Source organism: Schistocerca piceifrons, chromosome 2, assembly GCF_021461385.2.
Source record: "Schistocerca piceifrons isolate TAMUIC-IGC-003096 chromosome 2, iqSchPice1.1, whole genome shotgun sequence".
Classification (NCBI taxonomy): domain Eukaryota; kingdom Metazoa; phylum Arthropoda; class Insecta; order Orthoptera; family Acrididae; genus Schistocerca; species Schistocerca piceifrons.
The window spans coordinates 355,339,625-355,363,783 of record NC_060139.1 but is presented as its reverse complement, the minus strand read 5'-3'; the positions used below and the strand labels follow the sequence as shown (position 1 = coordinate 355,363,783).

The window sequence follows — 24,159 nt, the reverse complement described above, 5'->3', positions numbered from 1 at the left end:
TAACTAACCTAAGGACATCACACACATCCATGCCCGAGGCAGGATTCGAACCTGCGACCGTAGCGGTCACACGGTTTCAGACTGAAGCGCCTAGAACCGCACGGCCACACCGGCCGGCTCTTGTATACAACTAGAACATATATTTGTCCATATTTAAAGAACGCTGTCACTCATTATACTAAACGGAAGCACAGTGTACAGCACTCTGCGGTTGATTACAATCATTCAGTGACGGTAAGTTACTGTAAATTTCAGCATCGTCAGTGGACAATCTGTTCGTTCCGTTGACTCTGTCAGAGGAATCTTTATTATGTACTCTGAACACTTTCGATGGTTTCGTTTCTGTTCAACATTTGCCATCCAGCATAAAATATTGGACTTGATTAGTTACATCTTCTTCGAACAAATTTGGTGAACTTGAAATCCACTGATAAAATTATGGTAGTTATTTATTGATATTTTCTCAGTATTTTGGTACAGGGAGTCAGTGTTCCTCAATGGCTCGTTGCAGAGTAATTGCTTTCCGCTTCATTTCTTACGCTCGTTTGTCTTTGTATTTGTTTTCCAATGAAAACATCGACACACCACTACAAACGTTCTTGTTTCGTTGACTCATAGTATCTGCTGTTGACGAAAGAATGCTCCAATTTACTCCAGTTCCTCAAGTTTGCAATAAGTAATGTTTATTTTTCGGGTGGTGTTAGCTGTACACTATCGGTTGTAAGTTTTGGATCACGTATGTTAAAAACCATGTACTTTATTTCAACATACCTGCTAAATATCCCAACAAAATAAATATTTGCTCCGTCATTACGTACAATAAAGTATGGTTTAGATCTTAGCTGCTCCTAAGCATTCACCCTTCCCCCTCAGAATAGCTGCAGAAAGTCTTGGAATTCTGGAGACAACACTTTGTAGTGTTTTGTAGATACTGCAGTCCAAGACACCCGTAAATTTTCCACAGATCTTCAGCATTGATGACCTCAAGTCAAGTTCATTACACTGGAACTCAGCGGCCTATAAGTCAGGTGACTGACTTGGCCATATCACATTCTTCAGTTCCCCACATTTCTCTTTTCTATTGACATATCCTCTACAGAATTTAGAAGCGTGTTTGGGATCATTGTTTTGCTACGGAACAAACCCTCGACCAATAAGTCTCTTGCAAGGTGCAACGGCGTTGTTGATCAGTATCCTGTGACATCCTTCGTTCTGTAACGTTCTGTTAATTCTCACTAGATCACCGACATCATCACCCGCGTAACATCCACATACCACGACTGACCTTCCACCGCCGTTCGCCGTCCCACACTGACTGACTCTTCATACGTTCTCCATGAAGTCGACAAACATTCGACGATGGCTTACAATTCCTTCAGACTTATATTCATCCGTGATCATTGCTGTACACTCCAGATTTTATGCTGCTGTGCCCACTGCAATCTTTTCACTTTAGTTTGTTTGCGTAATGTAGATTTTTTGGCAGCTATACACCAATTTAGACATTCTTCACGAAGACGGCGTTGCACTGTTCAGAGATTGGAGCTACTCGCATACTATCCACATTCTCGATAATGTCAGGTGCGGTACGGGTCCTCTATCGTTTAGTCTGTTCTGCACGAACTGATCTTCCCTGTATGACGTTTCACGGGGTCTTCCTGATTTCGAAACATTTGCATTCGTACCAGTTTGGTTGAACCGCTGCAATGTACTATACCACCGTAGATTTGCCTACGCCAACTTTTGTTGCTGTTTTCCTAGTAGAAGAGCCTTCCTGACGCAGAGCTACAATTACAGTTCGTTGTAGCACTTTTTCATTTCCAATCTCGTACTTACGTCCCATTAGGCGGTCATATGGTATAAACTTGATTAGGTATGCAAACACACTGCTAGATGCACACAGTATACAGTAAGCTACTGGTAACCAATTGCTAGGTAGACAGCTGAAGGGATGAGGTCTATTCGCATGAAACCGTCTTTCGTAGAGGCACATGTGTTTTTATGAATACTCACCAGTGCCCATCTATGCGGACAGCCAGTCAGATTCACAACAGAGTCTCTTAGTTATTACATGTTTATACTTGTTTTACTATCATAACGGAGATATGATAGAAAATTCAAAACGAAACCTCTGTTTTAACCAGAAACCCATAGTTCTGATATGTGATCGAAAACTTTCGACCCGTAGGGTGCGTTACTGTGATACACACTGAGGTGACGCAAGTCATGGGTGCCTCCTAATATAGTGTCGGACCTCTTTTTTTCCGGCGTAATGCAGCAAATAGACGTCGCATTGACTCAGCAATTCGTCTGAGACCAACTGCAGAAACACTGAGTCATGCTGCCTCTATAGACGTCCATAACTGCGAAAATGTAGCCGGTGCAGAATATTATGCACAAATTGACCTCTCGATTGTGTCCCATAAATGTTCTATGGGATTCATGTCGGGCAATCTGGGTAGTCAAATCATTGGCTACAACTGTTCAGAATGTTCTTCAAACCAATCGTGAGCAGCTGTGACCCGGTGACATGGCGCACTGCCATCCACATAAAATCCACCGTTCTTTGGGAACATGAGGTCCATGAATCGTTGCAAATGGCCTCCAAATAGCCGAACCATTTCCTGTCATTGATCGGTTCAGTTGGACACAGGACCCAATTTCTTCCATCATTCCATGTAAACTCCATGGGGCCTGCGACTCACTTGAACCCTGCTATCGGCTCTTACCAACTGAAAACGGGACTCATATGACCAGGCCATGGTTTTCAAGTCGTCTAGTGTCCAACCGATATGGTCACGAGGCCACGAGAAGATCTGGAGGCGATGGCGGGTTGTTAGCAAAGGCACTCGAGTCGTTCGTCTGCTGCCATAGGTCACTAAGAGCAAATTTCGCCGGACTGTCCCAACGGATACGTTCGTCCTACGTCCCACAATGATTTCTGCGGTTATGTCACGCAGACGTAGCACTGACAACTCTACACAAAAACCACTGCGTTGTCCGTGGTGAGAGGTAATGCCTAACATTTTGTATTCTCGGGACACTCTTGCCGCATTCAACGTCTGTTAATTCCCGTCGTGCGGCCATAAGCCTGTCGGAAACTTTTTCACGCGAATCACCTGAGAACAAATGACAGCTCTGAGAATGCAATACCCTTTTATACCTTGTGTACGCGATACTAGCACCATCTGTATTTGAGCATATCGCTGTCCCGTGACTTTTGTAACATCAGTGTATGGAAGTGTGGTTAGATTTACTGATGGAGAGTTGGCAGATATGCAACTCATGTATGGTTTCAGTGCATCCAATGGAAAAGGGGCACAATGACGTAACGCTGAACCGTCCCCGAAGCTCCTAGAATCTGGAAATGCTCAGGGTTCCAAAGTGGTTCATCTCCTACACGAGAAACTACAGACAAGCATTAGATCCGCGGCGTAGAGACTTACAAGAAAACAAAAACGACTTTTACATATCCAAGCCTTGTCAGTCTTTGTGCAACTCTCGCTCGCTGACAGGGAAGCGATACGAAATTATCGGAAGAGCTAATAAGGTCTATCCCTGTTACAGTATCCTTCAAGAGGCTTAAAGACGGTGCTACCCTACAACAATCCACCAGATGACTGGCACACCTGCCTTGCTTAACCAAACGTATCAGCAAATAATATCATATTTGTAAGAGGCTTTAAATGATATTCCAAATGATGACATAAATGTATTGGAACTAATCTGCAAGTGGGTTAGTGACGTTCCACAGCAAATACGGTTTAAACAAAAATTTGGAAACACCCATTCTTCTGATGCAAACAGATTTTAGTCATCTTTAGTGCCTCTCCAAGTTATTGATCACACGAATAAAGATTTAATTGTTTGGACAATTCCTACACCATCGTCTCCTCGCTATCGCAGACCAATGAAAATTAGATTTATTCATGAAACAGCTGATGTTGCAAATGAAGAAATTCGTTATATCAACAGGCAAAATAAAACATTACAAGTAGCAAAAATTGCGAGAGCAGAGGGTGATTTATCCAAGAAATAGACATTACTGATGACTATGGTAGATGTAAAGGTGTGCACTGCAGCAATAGAGCTAACATCGACAACGAAATGCTACATTTGCAAGGCTACAGTGACTTGTCAAAAGCGAAAGTAGTAATATAGAAGCTCTTCAGTTCGGTTTATCTGTATCCCATGCCCGAAATTAGATATTTAGAATTTTTATAGCATTGGCTCTACAAAAAACCTCAAAGAGTGCCAAATCTGTTCAAAAGAGGAAAAAAACTTGTTTAAGAGAAGAAAAAGGTCACACGAGAAAAGTTTATAAATCGATTGGGATTAACTGGAGACGTTCCCACGCAAGGCTATGGAAATAGCAATGATGGAATTACCGGTAGAAGACTTTTTGTAAACGCGGAAACATTAGCAGATGCAACAGATGTAGATCTGCAACTCATCTATCGATTCGGAGTTGTTGTAGAAGCTATTTCCTGTGTACACAGGAGAGACAGACAAATTTTCTGCTCATACTGTTGAAATAGCAAGAATCTATATTGATTTATATTCATGGCATCCCATGTCTCCTAATGTACAAAAGATGTCATTGAACATGGCCTCTTACGCATGTGCAGTTTATCAGAAGAAGCAGCCGAGGCCCACTACAAGCGCTTTTGTCTGTACAGACAGACGTTTGGCAGAAAATTGTCACGGGAAGAACGCAACCTGGACATAAAAAAATGGCTGCGATTGACATCTATTAAAAACAGGTATGAGTCTAAAGCCAAAGACAACCAGCAAGTCTTTCTTAAAGGAAGATGGATGGATTAGGCAGGTCCCTGAAGCTGGCAATGACGATGAAGAGGAACCCAAATAGAAACAGACTGCTAACATGAACAAGACCAGAAGCATTTTATTGTAGCCAAGAAACGATGAAATTAAGAAAAATACAATAATTTTGTTTATTTCATGTTGTAAAGTATGCAAATACATTATTATCCTACAAATATGTTCTCCAGTGTCTCACACTACAGAAAATACCAAACACTCACTTCGGCCAACATTTTGCATGAAATACCCCCATGTGTGGCGACGACTTTACTACGTTTCTGCATCTAACAAAGGTGACTGGTAATAAAAATAGAATAAATCCGTAATTACATTATTACTCTATAAATAGTCACCGGAAAACGCGAGTCCCTTATACAAAAATAAAAAAATATACCTAAACAGCCTTCGAACTTCTATCGGTGGTATGCGGGCTCATCCTGTATGTAAGAACATATTCTTAATCGACATATGCTGTTAATCGGTCGATGATGTGGCGTCGAGTTGGACGCCTTTCGAAAGACAGAATCTAATCTATACTGATCTTCGGCTGGACATGGCTGCTTGTCCTGTTCCAGAGGTTGCCCCTCAGTCTGCAAGATCCGTGCGGTCGCAGAGGGTGGGCTTACTGGTAGTTGGGAGCTCCAACGTCAGGCGCGTAATGGGGCCTCTTAGGGACATGGCAGCAAGAGAGGGGAAGAAAACCAATGTGCACTCCGTGTGCATACCGGGGGGAGTCATTCCAGATGTGGAAAGGGTCCTTCCGGATGCCATGAAGGGTACAGGGTGCACCCATCTGCAGGTGGTCGCTCATGTCGGCACCAATGATGTGTGTCGCTATGGATCGGAGGAAATCCTCTCTGGCTTCCGGCGGCTATCTGATTTGGTGAAGACTGCCAGTCTCGCTAGCGGGATGAAAGCAGAGCTCACCATCTGCAGCATCGTCGACAGGACTGACTGCGGACCTTTGGTACAGAGCCGAGTGGAGGGTCTGAATCAGAGGCTGAGACGGTTCTGCGACCGTGTGGGCTGCAGATTCCTCGACTTGCGCCGTAGGGTGGTGGGGTTTCGGGTTCCGCTGGATAGGTCAGGAGTCCACTACACGCAGCAAGCGGCTACACGGGTAGCAGGGGTTGTGTGGCGTGGACTGGGCGTTTTTTTAGGTTAGATGGCCTCGGGCAAGTACAGAAAGGGCAGCAGCCTCAGAGGGTGCGGGGCAAAGTCAGGACATGCTTGGGCCAAGCAGCAATCGGTATTGCAATTGTAAACTGTCGAATATGCATTTGTAAAGTACCGGAACTTCAAGCGCTGATAGAAAGCACCGAAGCTGAAATCGTTATAGGTACAGAAAGCTGACTGAAGCCAGAGATAAATTCTGCCGAAATTTTTACAAAGGCACAGACGGTGTTTAGAAAGGATAGATTGCATGCAACCGGTGGTGGAGTGTTTGTCGCTGTTAGTAGTAGTTTATCCTGTGGTGAAGTAGAAGTGGATAGTTCTTGTGAATTATTATGGGTGGAGGTTACACTGAACAACCGAGCTAGGTTAACAGTTGGCTCCTTTTACCGACCTCCCGACTCAGCAGCATTAGTGGCAGATCAACTGAGAGAAAATTTGGAATACATTTCACATAAATTTTCTCAGCATGTTATAGTCTTAGGTGGAGATTTCAATTTACCAGATATAGACTGGAACACTCAGATGTTTAGGACGGGTGGTAGGGACAGAGCATCGAGTGACATTATACTGAGTGCACTATCCGAAAATTACCTCGAGCAATTAAACAGAGAACCGACTCGTGGAGATAACATCTTGGACCTACTGATAACAAACAGACCCGAACTTTTCGACTCTTTAAGTGCAGAACAGGGGAATCAGTGATCATAAGGCCGTTGCAGCATCCCTGAATATGGAAGTTAATAGGAATATAAAAAAAAGGAGGAAGGTTTATCTGTTTAGCAAGAGTAATAGAAGGCAGATTTTAGACTACCTAACAGATCAAAACGAAAATTTCTGTTCCGACACTGACAATGTTGAGTGTTTATGGAAAAAGTTCAAGGCAATCGTAAAATGCGTTTTAGACAGGTACGTGCCGAGTAAAACTGTGAGGGACGGGAAAAACCCACCGTGGTTCAACAACAAAGTTAGGAAACTACTGCGAAAGCAAAGAGAGCTTCACTCCAAGTGTAAACGCAGCCAAAACCTCTCAGACAAACAGAAGCTAAACGATGTCAAAGTTAGCGTAAGGAGGGCTATGCGTGAAGCGTTCAGTCAATTCGAAAGTAAAATTCTATGTACCGACTTGACAGAAAATCCTAGGAAGTTCTGGTCTTACGTTAAATCAGCAAGTGGCTCGAAACAGCATATCCAGACACTCCGGGATGATGATGGGATTGAAACAGAGGTTGACACGCGTAAAGCTGAAATACTAAACACCTTTTTCCAAAGCTGCTTCACAGAGGAAGACCGCACTGCAGTTCCTTCTCTAAATCCTCGCACAAACGAAAAAATGGCTGACATCGAAATAAGTGTCCAAGGAATAGAAAAGCAACTGGAATCACTCAACAGAGGAAAGTCCACTGGACCTGACGGGATACCAATTCGATTCTACACAGAGTACGCGAAAGAACTTGCCCCCCTTCTAACAGCCGTGTACCGCAAGTCTCTAGAGGAACGGAAGGTTCCAAATGATTGGAAAAGAGCACAGGTAGTCCCAGTCTTCCAGAAGGGTCGTCGAGCAGATGCGCAAAACTATAGACCCATATCTCTGACGTCGACCTGTTGTAGAATTTTAGAACATGTTTTTGTTCGCGTATCATGTCGTTTTTGGAAACCCAGAATCTACTCTGTAGGAATCAACATGGATTCCGGAAACAGCGATCGTGTGAGACCCAACTTGCTTTATTTGTTCATGAGACCCAGAAAATATTAGATACAGGCTCCCAGGTAGGTGCTATTTTCCTTGACTTCTAGAAGGCGTTCGATACAGTTCCGCACTGTCGCCTGATAAACAAAGTAAGAGCCTACGGAATATCAGACCAGCTGTGTGGCTGGATTGAAGAGTGTTTAGCAAACAGAACACAGCATGTTGTTATCATTGGAGAGACGTCTACGGACGTTAAAGTAACCTCTGGCGTGCCACAGGGGAGTGTTATGGGACCATTGCTTTTCACAATATATATAAATCTATTAGATAGTGTCGGAAGTTCCATGCGGCTTTTCGCGGATGATGCTGTAGTATACAGCGAAGTTGCAGCTTTAGAAAATTGTAGCGAAATGCAGGAAGATCTGCAGAGGATAGGCACTTGGTGCAGGGAGTGGCAACTGACCCTTAACATAGACAAATGTAATGTATTGCGAATACATAGAAAGAAGGATCCTTTATTGTATGATGATATGACAGCGGAACAAACACTGGTAGCAGTTACTTCTGTAAAATATCTGGGAGTATGCGTGCGGAACGATTTGAAGTGGAAAGATCATATAAAATTAATTGTTGGTAAGGCGGGTACCAGGTTGAGATTCATTGGGAGAGTCCTTAGAAAATGTAGTCCATCAACAAAGGAGGTGGCTTACAAAACACTCGTTCGATCTATACTTGAGTATTGCTCATCAGTGTGGGATCCGTACCAGATCGTGTTGACTGAGGAGATAGAGAAGATCCAAAGAAGAGCGACGCGTTTCGTCACAATGTTATTTGGTAAGCGTGATAGCGTTACGGAGATGTTTAGCAAACTCAAGTGGCAGACTCTGCAAGAGAGGCGCTCTGCATCGCGATGTAGCTTGCTCGCCAGGTTTCGAGAGGGTGCGTTTCTGGATGAGGTATCGAATATATTGCTTCCCCCTACTTATACCTCCCGAGGAGATCACGAATGTAAAATTAGAGAGATTCGAGCGCGCACGGAGGCTTTCAGACAGTCGTTCTTCCCGCGAACCATACGCGACTGTAACAGGAAAGGGAGGTAATGACAGTGGCACGTAAAGTGCCCTCCGCCACACACCGCTGGGTGGCTTGCGGAGTATAAATGTAAATGTAGATGTAGTTTTTAGCCTTCACGTACTGTTTGCAAGGTACTGTCTACGAATAAAGCGAGCTTTGGTACGCACTACTGGTTTTACCTGAGCACTTCTTGAATCATTGAAGGAAGCTTCTTTTCCTCGAGGACTGTCATAATAACTGAGAATTTGTTCTGGGATCCTGCAACAAATGTTATTTATACTAGTCTCTAATTCTGTGAGCGTCTTGTTTTACTCTTCTGTAAGAGGTCGTGCCCTGCTGTCTTTTCTAGTAGGGCTATTCGCTGCGCTTAATATAAAATTTAATAGAAATTCATTCATTATACACGGTCCAGTCACATTACTGTGCACACCGCCTGTGTTCGACGTCAACGTGCAAGCACCTCTCACAGCGGTGGAGGACACACAAATCGAGTCGAGGGGATGTAGAAAACAGTGCAGTCGTTGTCGTAATGCGGAAACGGAGCTATTTATCGTACGCCCAACATTGCGTGTTTATTGGTTTTCGGGCCAAGTGCGGAAACATTTATGAAACGGCTAAATTTTTAAACAGTTCGTGTGCAGCCATGGTTAAAGTAACCGTGCATGGAAAAAATGGCAACTGTGGTGCACCACGGGCCTAGCTGGAAGCGTGAACGACGGCTGCGGAGGGGTGACGTCACACGATGACATCTACCAGCAAAACACTGCACGCGTCAGACAGCTAAAAATGGCTTCGTATGTTCTGTAGTCTGTCTGGCACGAGATCTCTGTAACTGATTCCATAACTTCACTTCTTTAATACCACGGCTTGTAGCTACTCCGCCAGGATGGCCGAGCGGTTCTAGGCGCTACAGTCTGGGCATGGATGTGTGTGATGTCCTTAGGTTAGTTAGGTTTAACTAGTTCTAAGTTCTAGGGGACTAATGACCTCAGCAGTTGAGTCCCATAGTGCTCAGAACCATTTGAACCATTTAGCTACTGCGCCATCTCAAAAATAAGTTGTCCTACTTGTTTGTAAACTTTTGGTGAGCAGTGTACTGTGTCTATAGCCTTAATGCATTTAATGAAAGTAGTCATTCCGTGTATTTATTTACGTTGATGCCTCTAAGTCGGTGAAAGAGCAGTGTGCCAAGCTGCATTGAAACGCTGAATTTCAATTGTAAAGCGTGCATTGGTAGACTTGACAGTTGCATACTAATGTCGAATGTTGTTACAAATTATCTACATTCCTCTGGGTGCTGAAGATGTCAGAATGCACTTCCACAGTTTATAAAGTGTGAAGGTTAACTAGAAAGTAAGTTAGAGTTTGACTTTTCATTGACATCTAAGGTATTAGAAACTGTCCACTACCTTAACTTTCTGCAGAAGTAGAAATTGGTTGTGCGTTTGTTCAAGAAACCATGCAAGGATCAAATTACAATCATCTCTTATGAATGTGGATTCCAATCTGGGCTAATCCGATATGAACTTGAAGGTTGTGTCTTATCTCTGCTCTCTCACTACTCTTCCAAAATAGCAAGTAATTATATTTCCTAAAATCTATGTCTCTCTAACATACAGGGTAACAGAATTTCGACGTTGAAACTTACTGTATCAGGACGGTCCAAACATTGTACATTGCCTACTTATTAACTTAACGGCATGTCACTGTAGAACTTGAAGCAATTACGGAAGCAAATAAAATGGCAAAATGACCTCTTCATGATCAGTGAGGAAAATAAGTATTATGTAACGTGGCATTACGTATGACAGATAATAAAATTTTAATTTAACTGGTTTAGAAGTATGTATCAGAGTGATATCTGTTTCTAAAATATTGACTACTATTTGAGCTACTTTATTTAATTCAGCATAGCTTACCACCATAGTTCCTGCATCCATCACGAGGACCTTATCAGAATCCATAATGGTGTTAAGTCTGTGGGCTATGGTCAGCACTGTACAGTCTTTAAACTTCCTGCGGATAGTAGCCTGGATAAGCGCGTCGGTCCTGGAACAAACATTTGCAAGTGTTCACAGCACTTTTCTTTACGAAATAACAATTACATGTCTCTAATGCAACGAAGAGCTGCTCATATTGTAGCTTGGTCCTCACTCCGAGGAATGTTTTGAATCAGCTGTCCACGCCATTCTGTCCTATACACGTCACTTCATCTGAGCGTAACTTTTGCCATCTACCTTCACAGGATCGTGATTAGTGTAGTCAAACTCACAGTATTTTTTACTCCCCCCCCCCCACCTCCCCAATACTCCTGCATTAAACACACATACTACACATTTCCCTCCATTGCTGAATCAAACATTTCTCGAAATCTCAAAACGTATCCTATGAACCTATCCCATCTTATAGTCAAGTTATATCCTAAATTTCTTTTCTCCCCAGTTCCATTTAGTAGCTCCTCATTAGTTACCCGATTTACCCATCTACTGTTCAGCATTCTTCTACAGCATCACTTTTGAAAACCTTTATTCTGTTGTCGCCTGTGCAGGTTATTGTCTACATTTCACTTCCGTACGAGGCTACATTCGAAATACTTTTAAAAAAGACATGTCAACAGTTAAATTTGTGTTATATGTGAAAATATTTCGCTTTTTTGGAAATACTTTTCTCGCTGTTGGGAGTCTACATACACTTTATGATCAAAAGTATCCGCACACCCATTAGTGTACGTCAATAAGGGGTGTGTCCACCCTTCGCGTTTATGACGGCTTTAAATCTGTTGTGGACTCTTTGAATGAGGCGTATGAATGTCTGTGGAACAATCGCATGTCACTCTTCCTCAGGAGCAGAAACCAAAGAAAGTAGTGACGTTGGACGCTGGGATCTAGAGCACAGTCGACGATCTACCTCAGTCCATAAGGGTTCAGGTCGGGACTCTGGGCAGATCAGTCCATTTAGGAATGTTATTATCTACAAACTATTTCCTCACAAATGCTGTTTTACGACAGGGTGCACTGTCATGCTAATGGAATCATCGACTACTAACAGTTCCTCTGCAATATGCAGTACACATCGCTCTAAAATAAGTTCATACCCATTCGTATTTAGCGTTTGCTTAAGAAATACCTGAATTCATGCTATGTTCGACGGTCCCTGTCCATCAGTACATGAGATGTGCCTGGTCGCGGTTTAGTTTTTGTTGTTCCTTAGCGTCTTCAGTCCACAATCATATCACTAGCAGTCTACTTGGGTGGCTCTAGATGGGATGAATGTTCATGATGGGTTTATTATTCAGGTGAAATCCAAAGACTAGTTCGTGTTCGAAGTCACTCAGCTTTCCTGACAGACACATTCTACTGTTGCTGCTTCTTTACTGACAACACAGTACTCACCTTCTCCTTTTATACTGGTGGGTCAGCTCTCGTGACATGAAGGGGCCAATTCTGCATTACATAGTGGCGTCCTGATAGTTTCGATCGGATACTGTATTATATCACCTCCACATCCAATGTCGTCATTTATTATGCTATCCAAATAGAAACCTCGTCTGCTCTTTCTTGTAACGAATTTCTTAACCTGATCCCATCGTAGTCGCCTGATTTAATTCGAATATATTCCATTACATTTGTTTTCTACAAATAAATCGAAAGTACGTCTCAGAAAGAGGTCTTTCATCCATTGGAAATGCCTGTCGCAGTTAAAAATATTCTACTTAATAACTGAACCAAATGCTGCGTGGATGTCTACATCTGCTCTGAAACTTACTTCGAAATGTGCAGCCGACGTTATATACACTCCTGGAAATGGAAAAAAGAACACATTGACACCGGTGTGTCAGACCCACCATACTTGCTCCGGACACTGCGAGAGGGCTGTACAAGCAATGATCACACGCACGGCACAGCGGACACACCAGGAACCGCGGTGTTGGCCGTCGAATGGCGCTAGCTGCGCAGCATTTGTGCACCGCCGCCGTCAGTGTCAGCCAGTTTGCCGTGGCATACGGAGCTCCATCGCAGTCTTTAACACTGGTAGCATGCCGCGACAGCGTGGACGTGAACCGTATGTGCAGTTGACGGACTTAGAGCGAGGGCGTATAGTGGGCATGCGGGAGGCCGGGTGGGCGTACCGCCGAATTGCTCAACACGTGGGGCGTGAGGTCTCCACAGTACATCGATGTTGTCGCCAGTGGTCGGCGGAAGGTGCACGTGCCCGTCGACCTGGGACCGGACCGCAGCGACGCACGGATGCACGCCAAGACCGTAGGATCCTACGCAGTGCCGTAGGGGACCGCACCGCCACTTCCCAGCTAATTAGGGACACTGTTGCTCCTAGGGTATCGGCGAGGACCATTCGCAACCGTCTCCATGAAGCTGGGCTACGGTCCCGCACACCGTTAGGCCGTCTTCCGCTCACGCCCCAACATCGTGCAGCCCGCCTCCAGTGGTGTCGCGACAGGCGTGAATGGAGGGACGAATGGAAACGTATCGTCTTCAGCGATGAGAGTCGCTTCTGCCTTGGTGCCAATGATGGTCGTATGCGTGTTTGGCGCCGTGCAGGTGAGCGCCACAATCAGGACTGCATACGACCGAGGCACACAGGGCCAACACTCGGCATCATGGTGTGGGGAGCGATCTCCTACACTGGCCGTACACCACTGGTGATCGTCGAGGGGACACTGAATAGTGCACGGTACATCCAAACCGTCATCGAACCCATCGTTCTACCATTCCTAGACCGGCAAGGGAACTTGCTGTTCCAACAGGACAATGCACGTTCGCATGTATCCCGTGCCACCCAACGTTCTCTAGAAGGTGTAAGTCAACTACCCTGGCCAACAAGATCTCCGGATCTGTCCCCCATTGAGCATGTTTGGGACTGGATGAAGCGTCGTCTCACGCGATCTGCACGTCCAGCACGAACGCTGGTCCAACTGAGGCGCCAGGTGGAAATGGCATGGCAAGCCGTTCCACAGGTCTACATCCAGCATCTCTACGATCGTCTCCATGGGAGAATAGCAGCCTGCATTGCTGCGAAAGGTGGATATACACTGTACTAGTGCCGACATTGTGCATGCTCTGTTGCCTGTGTCTATGTGCCTGTGGTTCTGTCAGTGTGATCATGTGATGTATCTGACCCCAGGAATGTGTCAATAATGTTTCCCCTTCCTGGGACAATGAATTCACGGTGTTCTTATTTCAATTTCCAGGAGTGTATATGGCAACATGATCTGTGTGGGATGTGGTGGCTACTATGGCTCAATAGACATTGGCAGTTCCGGTCAAAGGCGGCAGCGAAACGTGAGAAATTTGAAACAGAACATTGCCACTTGAAAACCTGGAAAGTGTTGCTACGAATTCATAGTTCTCACGACGGCGGAACTTTAAGTATTTTATGTGTAAATACTCACTCTGGGTCGACGTTTGCGGTGGCTTCATCGAGCACCAGGATCCTGTTGTCCCTGAGAATGGCTCTCGCCAGACACACCAGCTGCCTCTGGCCCACGCTGAAATTACTGCCACCTTCCGTCACCCGGAAGTCCAGTGTCTGTATACTCGACTTGAGCTCCACCTGTGAAATCATAGGCTAAAATGGAACAACCTGAGAAATACATATTAATACTTCTATAGTTCAGAATGAAACGATATCAGTGATAAGATTCACTGATGACATTGCTGTCTTATGTAAAAGTGAGGAACAAATCCAAGACATGTTGAATGAGGTGAACAGTGTGCATAGTGTAGAGTATGGACCGAGAGAAAGCGAAAGAATGTGGAAAGTACTGAGAAAGAGCAGAACGATACTAGAGACAGAATTGGCATCTAAACTGAGCAACATATAGTGGAAGAATTTATGTTCTGCTACATTCGAAGCAAAGTTACACATGACTGACTAAGCAAAGAAGATGTAAGAAAAAGAGGAAAACGGACAAAATAAAGCAATCCTCATCAAAAGAACCCCAACTGGATCAAACATAGGCCGCAATTTGAGAGAAATTTCTGAGAATTAATGTCAGGAGAGCGACTTTGAATGGAAGTGAATTATGGACTGTGGGAAAGTCAGAATATAAGAGAATCAAAGCTTTTAAGATGTGGCGTTACAGAAGGATAGTTATTATTAACTGGACTGATAAGAAATGAGGTTTCGTGCAGAGGTGAGGAGAGAAAGATCATATGGAACACTTCGACGGAACAATTGTTACGACATCGTAGAAAAAGTTCCATGATGTCAGAGAGAACCCTATAAGGAAAGAAGAAAGAGAGTGGAAAGTTGTACAGATTAAAAACTGAGAAGGTGCGTTCTAAATTCTAATCTAAGATAAAGCCATTGGCACAAAGGAGGTAATCGTTGTGAGCCACATAAAAACCAGGCAGAAAACTGATGACATCCCCCCCCCCCAAAAAAAAAAAAATATCAGAAATATTTACGATGTCATTGAAGTAGGTTGTGAACTCCGTCCTCAGATCTGTCTCAGATCACTGCTTATCCTGCCTTCACAGCGAGCAAGCTTCCGATCTACACGTCCTGTGTTGAGGTGGGCGTCCAATACCTTCTTCCCTACTTGTGGTTTCACAGTCCTTCAATCACTTGACGTAGCTGCCGATGACAGTAGCACGCGAACAGCCAACCATTTTCGTCGTTTCTGAGATACTCGTTCCAGGTTGCAATAAAAGGCTCTTTTCAAAAATCGCTTACGTTAATTGTTTTTCTCCATTTGCAGCCAGTATTTTCGCTACAATGATTCTGTGTATATAAAGGATGTTTACAATTAAACTTTCGCTACCTGAGAGGGCCTCGATGAGATACGAGTGATTCTAGGGCAATGAAACTCTGTGGAAACATTTGTAAGGACATGTAGAAGAGAAGTAACGAATAAAAAGTTTAAAGAACCACGTTTTAATTTCCATGTGAGAGGGCAACCTTTGTTAATTTCACACCACGTTTGTGACCCAGGTTACAAAAGTTGCTCAGTGTGATGACCATCTTAACCCACAACAGCCTGGACTCGCACAAGAGATTCATTTATTCGTAGCACTCTTGAGTGGATCATAAAATGTTCGGCTGTCGTGACACTGCTTGAAGATCGGACATTGCGTCCAGTATTCTCAGCCATGGGAACAGGAATTTCCTCAACAATCGTGGCGCAATTTGCATAGGACTCTCCCAGAAGCTATACCCAAACCGACAGTTAATTCGAAGTTCTGAGTCATTTCTTCAAATACTTGTTTCGTAAATAGAACCGCCTTTTCTTGCGGCAACTTAATTTATTTTTCCAGACGGGCTTCGTCTTTTTCTCCTCTGAGGCATCTTCAGTGGGATCTAAAACGATACAGTTTTGTTTTTTTAGATGATCAACAGTTCGCGGTGTGATTTTTTATGTAAATAATTACTTACAGTTTGCTGTGATCTGCGTTTGCTCTCATCTGGTCTGGACGTCGCACTACCACTTTATTTCCGGAAATATGTACACTTCAATGAGCGATCTTGTAGCGCTGACTTAAAGTATTTTCAGTTACCGATGTAGCCTACATAGACCTTATGTGTTTCTCCAACATGATCACATCCATGAAAAGCTTTACTTTAATGCCCTATGGTTCCTTCAAGCAGCATTTATCTTCTGTTGTCACTTTGTCAATGTCTGCCCCCGGTAGCTGAGTGGTCAGAGGGTTAGCTACACTCTGTAATGAAAAAACTGAGTGAACGGATCAACGAAGAACCTGAACGGGTGTCTCGGACGTCCGTCCCTCACGAATTAAACGAACAATATAGAACAAAATTAGATCAAGAAAAAAAAGTGGTCAGCGCGACAGAATGTCAATCTTAAGTGCCCGGGTTCGATTCCTGGCTGGGTCGGAGATTTTCTCCACTCAATCATCATCATCTCATCCCCATCGACGCGAAAGTCTCCGAAGTGGCGTCAAATCGAAAGACTTGCACCCGGCGAACGGTCTATCCGACGGGAGACCCTAGTCACACGACATTTACATTTACTGTGTCATTTTCTTTCAATTGCTTATAATTTATTTTGGATCTGTTTATGATTTAATTTCATACATGATGCAAAAGCAAGTAACGGATTGACAGTGTATTTTTTTTTCTTAACGGTGACGTGAAAGTTCATCAATCTATTAAAAATGCAGATATTAAGTGTAGTAGTCTGATACACTTACCAATTTATTTTTATTTTTTTTGCAGAAGCAATCCAGGACTGAAGGAGACTTTGCCATTGCTGCGGTGACATCCTCCGTGATGATTGTATCGTTATTTACTCTTAGTATACAGCCTCTGCTTTCGTCCTTACTTTTGATCCAAGAGTTGTTTATCTCATAGATTACACCCTGTGTGTGAGTGAAAGTTTTCGTGGCTTGCCGAGCAAACGAAATATCCCCGGCCTTCCAGCGGACATCTTTTGAATTGACGCGTTTTTTTTACGTGTGCTTAGTGTTTCCAAATTGCTATTTTTCTTGAGGTTTATGAGATGAATAGGTTTAGGGGATTTAAGTTAATTTTATTTAAGCGTAAGCAGGGACTTGGCTCGGTGTGCTTCGGGGATGATGGTTACAACACCCTACTGGGATGACTCGACAATGGCATGAGGCACCTTTGTGCGATGCGAGCATGAGTTACCACCGAGCCATTGTAGTCGAGGTGGCAGGTGGCAGGACGGGGCGCATATATTTTTGCCAACAGTTTCCGTGTTGACTCCACGATTTGCTCTGTGATCTTCGGCAGTTGAACTTCAACACGTAAGCCTTGGATCCTGGCCATTGACGAGCACCCAAAACACCGATTTTAAATTATCTTTAAGGGCCTTTGATTTGAGTCTGGTAATAACCCACGTTGAGCAGCCGTATGATAGTGCAGGCAGGATCTTTTTCTTTGTAAAGCTGATTTCTGCCCAGACATACATTTGCCCACTGGCCAGATTAGGTTTCAGTTGGTGCAACACATGTAGAAATTGAGCTCTCTTGGCCTGGATGTGTGATTTAATGATGCGGTCAACAACTTGAGAAGATTATATACTAAAATAGGTGGTCGAAGTAAAGCCAGCTAGGCCAATGGCCATCTGTGGAAAATTTCAGCTGCAGGACGTCTAGATGACAGCACCTACTTGATTATGAAATAACTCAGATCACCTGATGCGAGGTTGTTCCTTCTGGCAGATTTTAGTGTCACCATATTCCGACTTTTTTGATTTGGTTTTCAATATGTTGAAGTTTGTATGGCAATGTATTTTAGATAAAGCCCAGGTACTAGTTGTCTTATTTAAATTGTATGCTCATGATTTCAAAACTTATTTACGCTATTTTCATATTTCAACTTGTAACGTATTAATATTCAGTCAAAAATATTAGGTTGTGATTCCAGGGTATCAACAGTGTCAGATGCGGCCTTATTCGTTACTCTGATGGCCTTATTTACTTTAATGTTCATCTTAGCTTCTTTCGAAAGTAATTTACTGGGGTAGGTGTAGGAATTAGAGAATTTCAGAATTTCTTGACTCTTTTGATATATTGTCACATGGGCCTCTATCGGTGCCTCCTGGTTAGACTGTCTATAGTTCGAATCCAGTCAGTCTCAGTAGGGCTTCTTTTTCATATATTTTAATTTTTGTAAGAGATATAAATTGACCTTAGTTAACGACATGTAATATAATAGTTCAATAAAGAATGTTCGTTCCTTTTAGTGGTAAAAAATGGAATCCAGCTACGTGTAACAGAAGCAAGCCCTCTGAACAAAGGAGCTGTTGCTCGTGATGGTATGCTGTTGATGGAAGCAATAAGAACGTTTCATATTCCCAGACGAATACTTCGCAGGTCACATTATTTCCGGAATGACTGAAAGGAAATTGGAACGACACTGTACTCTAAGAGTAGAGCAAGACGAAGAACTATGTCACAGCGTTTTTCGACTGACAGATGCAGGAATGCCTGTCACAAGTAATATTCTCAAATGTAGTGTATAGAGCACAAAATTCCAAACCCTTTCAGAGGAAATACAGATAAAATCTGATGCCGTTGGACGGAACTGTTTCTAAAACTCCACACAGAGAAAGGACGATACAGAACGCAAAACGTAAATCATGGAAGGTCCTCGAAACTGAATAAGTTTACTGTGATGGACTACTATATCAATATAAAACAAGTAATGGATCAAATTGGTGTAACTCATACACCTCATATGATATACAATATTGATAGGAAAGGTTGTAGACTTACCTTGCACCACCAATAACAAATGCTCGCACGAAAAGGAGCCAAACGAGTACACTTGGTAGTAGCTCCACAACACGCTATGATTGCAACAGTTGTAATGCGTGGGTCGCCTTGGAACAACTATACCCCCCCCCCCCCCCCTCCACCCATGATTTTGTTCAAGGGGCAGAGGTTGAGACCAGAGTGGGAAGAGAATTTCCTCCTGGCAGCAAAGTTGTGATGATGCCGAAGGGGAGTATGACCATCGAAGTTTTTATCCAGTGGCTCGATAATTTTTTCCAATACAAGACAAATACAAATAAAACATAACTTGTTTCTGGTGGGGCTTTTTCGCACCGTGATATTGGATTTATTCCTGCAGTGGAAAAATAGAACATTACTCTGTTTTGTCACCCCAGTATTGCCAGTCATAAATTGCAACCGCTACATAAATCATTCTTCAAATCCTTTGAGATGGATTGGGATGACGTAGTGCAGAAGTACTGAGTGTCTCACCAAGAACGTCAAATAAAAAGAGCTGAATCTGAGAACGTATTTTCTAGCGGTTAGGATGGATCCATACTGCTGTGAACTTCGTTTCTGGGTTTAAAGGAACAAGGACATACACGTACAATCCAGACATAATTCCTGAAGTTGGATTCGCTCCCTCAACTTCTTTCGAGATCTCGCTAGACATTTCTGAGAATAGTTGCCCGTTATCTAAACCTGCTAGACAGAACATCAGTTGCTGAATGCAAGTGTGAAGACTCCTCATCTTCAAATTCTTCTGTTTTAAATGCTCCCCTATGTTCTCCAAGTGCAGTCCTGTCCGCGGCAAAAGACATCCAAGCCTAGCCAGTGCTCTAAATCAGGAACACACTGCCAAAAAATTAACATACTAAGTGTAAATTTGAGGTTATGCTTCACGGTATTAATTTCATACTACAGTATGTTCATAAAGGAATTTTAATGAATTACTTTTGTTGTTTTGTTGATTGTTAAAATTTCCCTGGGGCTAGCCCACTTCCATTTTTCTAACAATTCTTCTTGCTTCGGAAACGAAAAAACTTGCACTTTCGGGCCTGTAGGGTAATTTGCCTTTACACCCGGTCACAACATCTGTACGCATTTTGTCTCTCATTAACACTGGGTATCACTGAAATAAAGTTAAAAACATCCTAGGATAGTTACACTGTGCATCATTCACTCATTCCTATACGCAGCACAACACGAGTCACTTCCTTTTGCTATGAGTTAAGACTACCCGCGGTATACCCAATGATTCTCGTAGCAAGCCTAGTATTCCAGTGGCGTAGTAGTTGTAAATCCTCTACTCTCATACAAAAAAGAAATTAGCGGCAAGCAAAACTATAAAGAATCCAATGGCGGGCGAAAAACAATTTCCAAGAATCTCTCTCAACCAAGCACAAGTACGATCAACACAATTCGTTTGTGGTGCGGTATTGTTTTGTTTGTGAAGAGCTTGCTGAGGCTGATTCGAGAATTTACGGTCAATGCAACATTTAGGTTAATGAGGAGTGCGGTGGACTGACAAAATATGATACAGACAGCTTCATTTGCCCAAAGTGTGAAAATTAATCAAATTTTGTGCTAGAATCACATAAATGAACTATTCAGTATCTTATAACTTTTATATCAATACATCGTGTAGTTCTCATGGGGCATTAAATGAACTAAACAACGTCCAAGCCATTACGGGAAATCGACTATTTGAGTAACAAGAATGGCCTTATTGGAAGCAGCTTGTCCCTATAAGGCCACTGCGTAAAATTATAGTTCAAGCAACATCAATCTACATTATCTTTCCAGCGCTGGTCAGTTATGTGTTGAATGAAGCACTAATGTTTTATCCACAGAAAGTAAAACGAACGTTGCAGTGTGAAACATTTAGGTTCTCTAAAAATAGTTGCAAAACTTAGTATAGCAGTATTTCCGGCGTCTATCTCCTACAGCTTCCTACATCTCTGTTTTCAGTTTGGAAGTTAATTATGGTGGTTGGATTATAATTACAGTTATCGGTAGCACTATGTTTCAGTGTTGCTCTACTACCTTCTTTCCCGCCGTTACGCCATCCCAATGTCTTGCTTTAAAAAACAAGCTTTTGTTTCAGCTTCGCTATCACATGAAACGACTCAAGAATTTCTGTATTGTTCCGATGTGTGTTTTGGTGACCCCTTTGTAGTAACTGCAGTAAACTATTTTACTATTATACATGACTTATTCGCTATTCTATGAATTCTACGTCATTATATGAGCAAATCAAGAGTTTTAATAAACTGATATATTCCCTCTATACACAATCCTCAATTTCCGAAGTCATTTGTAAAGGCCTTGGCATACAGTCGCTGCTATCACGTTTACTTCACAAACATTGCTCTTGGAGAGCTAACTGAGATATATATATGAGTCCATTTTTCTAAGTGTTTCCTTCAAGAATCTGAAGAGCCTGCAAACTGAGAGAGGAGCCCCAAGGCCAGAGACACTTGAATCAGTTTTAAGAAAGACGTGGTTCAAATGTCTAACTGAAGAACAGGAAGGTGGATTAGTGCTTACCGCCGCGTCGATCACAAGGTCATTAGAGCTCAGGTTTTGGAAGAATAGGGAAGGATATCGGCAGTGCTCTCTTAGAGAGACCATCTTGGCATTCAACCTCAGCGATACAGGGGAATCATAGAAACCCTAAATCTGGACACCTAGATAGGGATTTGAACTGTCGTTTTCCAGAATGCGATACCTATATCATCCCTTACACCACATATCTGGGTATGGCTGCCCATGCGGATCTTTGTGTTCAATGGTCTCTGTAAACTCCAACAAGTGACTACCTGAATGGTGGTTGCTTTGCTTTAGACCAGGATGACTTTATTCCACAACGTTGTCCAAATCGACCTAGTGTGCCCCGTCCCTTTGACTTCGTCAATGACAGGAAGTTGAACTCAAACCTTTGTTTCGGATTCAGAATATAAGCAACGTATTTTTTAAATTCACATTTTCATGAACATATATTACACATGTTCAGTAAATTTACATACCTCGTCAAGTACATCCCAAAGTTTTGCATCTTCAAACTCTGAAAACGGGTCAAGGTTGAAGCGCAGAGTCTCCGAGAAGAGCACAGGTTCCTGTGGTATAATGGAGATGTGTTTCCGCAAGTCGTGAAGTCCCAGAGTGCTGGTGTCCACATCGTCAATCAAAATGGCTCCCTCTATAGGGGCCAATCGGAAGAGAGCAGAGATAAGGGACGACTTCCCAGCTCCTGTTCGGCCGACGATACCAACCTACACAGATATTGAACATTTGGAACCTATGTAGAGTTATAGACACACACACATTCATTTCTGATGTGATTAAGAACGTATAGCAAAACCTTATGGGTAGGATGAATTGTGAAATTGAGGTTCTTGAGAACTGGAGGATCTGTTGGGCTGTACTTCAGATACATCTTCTGGAAGACGACCTGTCCTCGTTGTGGCCATGAGGTAGGTGGTTTCTTGTCTGAAACAAGCAAATTAATAATAGAGAGAGCTAGACTTCGCCTTGTGAGACCTCATGTTGAGTAGGTTCCATTCGTTTCTGGTAGTCATTCAGAATTGGTTCACTCCAGTGTTATCTTACTGTGGAAGTAAATTTGTTTATGAATTAAATAACATCAATTACAAAGATACGTGAAATTTTTAACTGTCTGAATATTGATTGTGATCGTAGGCTACCATAGCCTAGAAATAAGGGCAGCAAATTAATTCATGTATTCTACGTCAGCGCATTTGTAGAACCACAGTTTACAGACAAAATGCAACTGCCCGAACCTAGATGATACACAGTGGAGTTTCTAAGGCAATGTCTGTGGATTTCAGTTTATTACACAAACTTCACGTTAATTATTTTGGTCTAAACAGAGCGAGTTTTGAGGGAACTAAAATCTAACTAAATATTTCAATATTTCCAAAGTGTAATGGACAGTAGTGACTGTACTCCTGACAAAGGTGTGTCAGAATATATTTTGTCTATCGTCTGTATTTATCTTGTCGTCGATTCAGCAGTATTCTTTAACGTTCCTTTATTACTGTTTTGTCAAAAGAGAACTATTGCAGTATGTGGTCAGGAGTCTGGTGATGAAGTTTGTTTCCCGACTACTGAGGGAACCAAAAACTTAGCTGGAAACTCGAATCGAGCCCTCAGACGGATTCTGCATTATAATTCATAATTTTTGGTAGTAAAAAATGTTTCGTTATTTTTTTTCCATGTGAGCTCATTATAACCAGACTGGAACTGCTCTGCCGCCTTCTATTATTTATTTATGTAACGTGATCAGATTAGGGTCTTCAAGGTGTCTCTTACGACGGACCAGGACTTCACACAAACAGAATCCTTTTTACATCTTACTTACCTAAAAAAAAGAATAATTTTAGTAGAAAAATAGTAGATAATAGTATTAATACACTTCTGGCCATTAAAGTTGCTACACCACGAAGATGACGTACTACAGACGTTAAATTTAACCGACAGGTAGAAGGTGCTGTGATATGCAAATGATTATCTTTTCAGAGCGTTCGTACAAGGTTGGCGCCGGTGCTGACATGATGAAAGTTTCCAACCGATTTCTCATACACAAACAGTAGTTGACCGGCGTTGCCTGGTGAAACGTTGTTGTGATGCCTCGTGTAAGGGGGAGAAATGCGTACCATCACGTTTCCGACTTTGATAAAGGTCTGATTGTTGCCTATCGCGATTGCGGTTTATCGTATCGCGACACTGCTGCTCGCGTTGGTCGAGATCCAGTGACTGTTGGCAGAATATGAAATCGGTGGGTTCAGTAGGCTAATACGGAACGCCGTGCCCACAGCATCATGGTGGTCGCATCCGTGTTTGGCGACATCGTGGTTAACGCACATTGGAAGCGTGTATTCGTCATCGCCATACTGGCGTATCACCCAGCGTGATGGTATGGGTTGCTAGTGGTTACACGTCTCGGTCACCTCTTGTTCACATTGACGGCACTTTGAACAGTGGACGTTACATTTCAGATGTGTTACGACCCGTGGCTCTACCCTTCATTCGATCCCTGCGAAACACTGCATTTCAGCAGGATAATGCACGACCGCATGTTGCAGGTCCTGTGCAGGCCTTTCTGGATACAGAAAATGTTCGACTGTTACCCTGGCCAGCACATTCTCCAGTTCT

At 43.0% G+C, this 24,159-nt stretch overlaps 1 protein-coding gene across 1 annotated transcript in view; it reads right to left on the bottom strand.

Annotated features, from left to right (window-relative positions):
• The window catches only part of LOC124775377 (ATP-binding cassette sub-family C member 4-like), a 140,487-nt gene that overhangs the window by 3,061 nt on the left and 113,267 nt on the right, over positions 1 to 24,159 (bottom strand). Inside the window, exons 20-23 of the mRNA XM_047250211.1 lie at positions 22,346 to 22,473; positions 22,011 to 22,256; positions 14,172 to 14,332; positions 10,681 to 10,810 (exon numbers count right to left, since the gene is read on the bottom strand). Of these exons, the coding sequence (XP_047106167.1) occupies positions 10,681 to 10,810; positions 14,172 to 14,332; positions 22,011 to 22,256; positions 22,346 to 22,473 (665 nt within the window). The remainder of the gene's footprint in view (positions 1 to 10,680; positions 10,811 to 14,171; positions 14,333 to 22,010; positions 22,257 to 22,345; positions 22,474 to 24,159) is intronic.